Source organism: Austrofundulus limnaeus, unplaced genomic scaffold (assembly GCF_001266775.1).
Source record: "Austrofundulus limnaeus strain Quisiro unplaced genomic scaffold, Austrofundulus_limnaeus-1.0 Scaffold1010, whole genome shotgun sequence".
NCBI classification, from domain to species: domain Eukaryota; kingdom Metazoa; phylum Chordata; class Actinopteri; order Cyprinodontiformes; family Rivulidae; genus Austrofundulus; species Austrofundulus limnaeus.
This window is the reverse complement of record NW_013953412.1, coordinates 103953-109032: the sequence shown is the minus strand read 5'-3', so window position 1 is coordinate 109032 and position 5080 is coordinate 103953. Positions and strand designations below refer to the sequence as shown.

Below are 5080 nucleotides of genomic sequence, written 5' to 3'. Positions count from 1 at the left end.
TGTGTGTGTGTGTGTGTGTGTGTGTGTGTGTGTGTGTGTGTGTGTGTGTATACACAGCTCTAATTTAGAAAAAGTTGAGACTTTTGTAAAATGTACATCAATACAGAACTGAACTAGAAAAAGTAGTGAATTTATTGTATGAGCTGATTGGACTTCTTAATGCTCAATGTCTGTGCTCTCGACATTCAGRAATTATTATTATTTTTTTGGCAATTTGATTGTCTTTAAAAGTGTCTGGAGGAATCCTATAGATAGGTGTACTCTCTGACAGCCTCTGTCATCTGCTCCTTAGAACTATTTACATTGTTTGTAGCAAGCTTATGGAAGCAAAATTTGTGTTTTTTCTTTTGTTTGCATTAATAAACCTTGCCCACAAACTTGACCAATCACACAATTATTAGCACAAATTCATGTGAGAAAATGTTAGYCTTCAGGAGATGAAGACATGAGACACACTGATTATAAACTAATGTYACTTACACTGATGTGTTTGCCATGTGTGACATGGTTTTACTGCTTTTCTATTCTCTGTCTGATATTTGGAAAATGTATTTATTATTATTATAATAAAAAATAATTTTTACTTCAGTGTACCATTCAGTCTGAAATTAAACAGTTAGTGATTTTTGATTTCATTTAGATTTTTTGTTGACTTATCAGTAATTTTCACTTCAGTTTCTTGTTTTGTTCTTTAAATTTAAAGCAATTAGTATAAATGAAACAAGTAGAAGAAGTTCTTTCATAGCAGTGACCGTACAGTAATGAGGACAAAACGTTTTGTTGGGTGGGCGTGTCTCATTGTCTTATTATTAAAACCAAGCAACGAAATGTGTTATTTTCAACCATAACTAATAAGAATAAAATAATAAAATACTTAATGTCGGGATCTTGATGCCCTAACAATAACTGAAATAAAGATATGCAAGTGTGTGTGTGTGTGTGTGTGTGTGTGTGTGTGTGTGTGTGTGTTTGTGTGTGTTTGTGTGAGAGCAAAAGCATCTGGTCAGGTTCTGACTTCAGAAAGACTGGCCTTCTGGTCCTGTCAATGTTGTTACATCCAGAGTTACGTCTCACACAGGGACGCCTCAGCTGATTGGCTGTCTGTCAGTCCCTGTTAAAATAACTGTTTGACTTCCAGCATAGCCGCCTCCGTGTTTATTGACTCCGATAAAAACACCATCTTGTGTTGCYTCTGATCAACAAGGCCGGCTTTTGTCTTTGATTTAATTTAGCAAAAAGTTACACTTTWGTACAAACTCCTCATTTCAACAATGATCAAAGCCGTCTACCAGGACTGGACAGAATAAAATGTGGAGATGCATCGTCAAACAAATCTAGATATTTTTTTAGACTCATCGTGGTTATAAAGGTTATATTTATGATTTTATGTAAATTAATTAGTTGAACTGTCCTGAGAGTTGAGCTTAATGCAGTTTTGGTTTCAAAGGGATCTAGGTGGACGCTCTTTGCTCTCCAGGCTACGTAGTGGTCCTGGTGGACTGTCTTGAGAGCCAAGTTAGACAACTACACTACAGCAGTGGATGATTCATGATTTTGGCTAAATTTTCAGCCACAGAACCTGGGTACCTTTCTGTCATATCAACCATGAATGAGGATTCAAGAGTCAAAYGTGAGCCCGTTTGACAGCTGGATCTTGGACCAAGCTGGGCCATGATGCAGCAGGACAGCAATCTCAAACACAGCTGCTAATCCACAACAGAACGACTCAAAAGGAAAAGAATGAAGGTTTTGTGTTGGTCCAGTCAAAGCCCAGACCTCAAYTTGATCAGAGCAGAAAGTGAAGTCTGGAAACCTTAATGAACTGAAGTAATGTAAAGAACAGTGGGCCAACCTGTCACATTAGTTGACAAGATTGCGTCTAAATTTAGAAATACATTCAAAACATCCCAAGTAAAGGCACTACATGTGACCAGTTAAAGGAGTGCGTGTACCTGAAGCAGTCTCCAACGTGCGTTGAGGTCTTCGATGCGTTCCAGGTTGCTCGTCGACAGCTGGATGTCGGACGGTTCGAAAGTGGACGCCAACTGGTTCATGTGTGTTACATCGTCCTTAATCAGAGCGATTTCCTCCTGGAACTCCTAAAACACACAAATACTCAACTAAAGACTAAAGAAAATTAATGTTCTCACTTAGCTTGTTGACGAATGAAATTGGGATATTTYATATTTTTCCCCCTAAATGTTTAAACAATCACCTCTGCAAAAAATAAACATCATGTATTACAAAAACGCAGCAAGTCCTAGTAGTTAAACAACCAAGACGGCCAAGGCATTTCTGGATATTTAGCTTTTCCAAGGTTCTTCAAGTGTTTCATTGCTCACTCCCCTACCATCCTGTAAAAACCCAGGCCGTGCTCTGTCTTCTCCTGACCCTGACTCCCGGCTCATCTTCAAAACTGTAGCTCGTCTATTTGCTTGATTAGCATCAACATTCAGACTTTCAGCAGCGATGCTAACATGCTAACTGAACACAACTTTCAGATGAGACAAAGAGAAATTTACTGGACGGAAAGAGTCAGTGAATGGACTTGTTCAAAGCATTTACTTTATTTTTTGGTCAAAGGATGCTTTAAAGGTTTACCTTGACTCTGTCGATGTGTTCAGGTAAGGAGTCAATCAGTAGCTCTCCTACTGGTTCCCAGGCCTCTTTGACCATCTCTGCCTGTCTCAGCTGGGTGTCCAGCAGATCTTCTGCTTCCTGCAGCTCCATTAGCCTTTCCAGAGCCAGCTCCAGCTGCCTCTGCCAGTCGGCCGAATCCACGTTCAGACCCTCCCACTTGGTCACCACGTCGTCCGCCTCCTTGCGCACGAYTCGGCCCACGTTCTGAGCTCGCTCCTCTGGGCTTATAGCTTATGTTTGTGGGAGAAATGAGCGGAGAGGRAAATATACTTCAGTAATTCTGTGATTCTTTGGTCTCTCTCCTCTAGATGTTTAATTACTTCTATCAATGACGTGTTTTTGTTTTTCTGTTTTCCAGAGGAAAATACCAGTCCTTCTGTGTTTGTCTGTGTCTCTTTCCTGTCCCCTCAAACCCAACTGGTCGAGGCTGATGTCCTGTCCTGATCCTGGTTCTTCCTGTTAAAAGGGAGTTTTTCCTCTCCACTGTCACCAATGTGCTGCTCAGGATGGGAGACTGTGATGAAGTGATTCAACACAATCTGCTGGCTTCTTTAGATTGATTGTTTTTTGTATACAGTGCCCTGAGACGATGTTCTCTCACGATGTGAGACGATCAAATCAAATCAAGGCTGTTACCCAGCTCTAACCCTTAGCCAACGACTGGCTTAATAAAAGGTCTGATGTTAAATTACCTTTTGTGAAGTAACTGATCTGTTCGTGAAATGACAAGTTGTTTCCTCTCATTACACCTTTCAATGCCAGAAKCATTTAACCAGTTGAAAAATAATCAAAGCAACAAAAATATGCTATTTACATTTAAAATTTGAAAACAAATCTCTGGTTATTGAGTGAGATGTAGAACTTATAAGGAGAAAATTGTCCTACAGTTTCTACAATGAAAACCAAATTAATTCTTGCTTTTAGACATCTTCAGTTGTTGCCCAGTGGGAAGTCCACTAAGACGGACCTTTGTTTCCCTCAGTGCAGCTCTGACCTGCCACTGGAATTCCCCTGAATGTGTTAGAGCTGTTTAATGGAGCACAGTTTAAATTTGGGTTTGTTTTTTATTTTTTTTGGTCTATGTGCCTTGTAACCAGGCTGCTGCCATGGTGCAGACGGTGCTGCAAGAAAGCTTTTGCCTGAGTGTGAGTGTGTGTTTTCCACGCGAGGTTGTTACCAGGCTGTTACCAGGATCCAAAGCTTGAATGAACGAGTCGAAGGATGAAGACAAGTTCATATTTTACAATTATGTCAAATGTTCAATGCCAAAAACATCATCTCAGGGTGCTGTACACAAAATGCAAAATTATTACTAAATAAAAAAGTATTGAGGTGGAAATAACCACATCTTCTGGTCCAAGTGGAACTGCTGTTGCTCAATGAAGAAACTCTGAAACAGGCTGGTTGAACAGCAAGAATTTTTATTTTGCAGTCCAGGAGATTACAGCCAAAAACCAAATTATGGCCTTCAATGCCAAATGATTCACCAAGTAAGAAAGATGGAGAACGAAGGCAAAGGATGGGGGCGTACAAGGCCCTTTATAGGCTTCACAGATGTACCATAAATTTTGTCACGGTATACCTTCTTCCTAATATGGTAATATGTGTCAAGCTCTAAAGCTGGAAAATAAGAGACATCACATTTGTGCATTCCTGAGAAGAGGCCCCTCCACTCTTGGACACTACAGTGTATAAAAAAATCAACACACCAAATTCAGCATTTAGATGGTAGGTGTATCTTGGTAGTTGTATATATGGGTCACACCCACAGCGGACAGGAGTGGGCCAGATCTGGTGTCAAACTGACACTGCTGACTGACAGCTGGGCCAGCATGGCAAGTGCTTTGTCAACTGGGCCATGTCTGGCAACGATGGTACTGTGTTAAAGATGGGATTCTATAACTGGCCCAACAGTGGTTTGGTAACTCTGACCAAAATCCATCTATCTAGTTCAATAATGTGATGATGGTCTGTCTGATCAAGTCTGCAATGTTTCTAAAGACTAAGAAAAAGTTTGTAAAACTTTGACTCTGAAGGAAGCAATGCATTTTGTACATGTATAAGTTCTCTTATAATACTTTAGTGCAGGGGTCCCCAAACCTTTTCCTGTAAGGGCCACATAACTTTTCCCTTCTCTGGTGKGGGGCCGGAGTCAGTTTGTAACAGAAAAAGTGTGACTATTGCAGGAGTGCCTAAATGTAAAAATGTATTGTTTTCCAGAAAGCACAATCAAATAACCCTCTCTGGGTTCTTCACAGTATGTATTCTGCTGAGCTAACAGTCCACTTTTAAGCTTTGAGAGTTTGTTTGCTCTCATTTGGCCTTGAAGCTATCATACTTGTCTTTGTGACGGGATTCATAGTGTCACCACAGATTGTATTCTTTGAATACTGCCACCGCCTCTTCACAGATGAACAAAAAATAATTGTTTGTCCACTGC

General features: G+C 40.3%; 1 protein-coding gene across 1 annotated transcript in view; it reads right to left on the bottom strand.

Annotated features, from left to right (window-relative positions):
- Nucleotides 1–5080, bottom strand: part of LOC106533735 (dystrophin) — a gene marked incomplete at both ends in the record, with an annotated part of 132044 nt that overhangs the window by 25037 nt on the left and 101927 nt on the right. Inside the window, 2 exon segments of the mRNA XM_014030160.1 lie at nt 1953–2099; nt 2602–2870. Coding sequence (XP_013885614.1) covers nt 1953–2099; nt 2602–2870 — 416 coding nt within the window.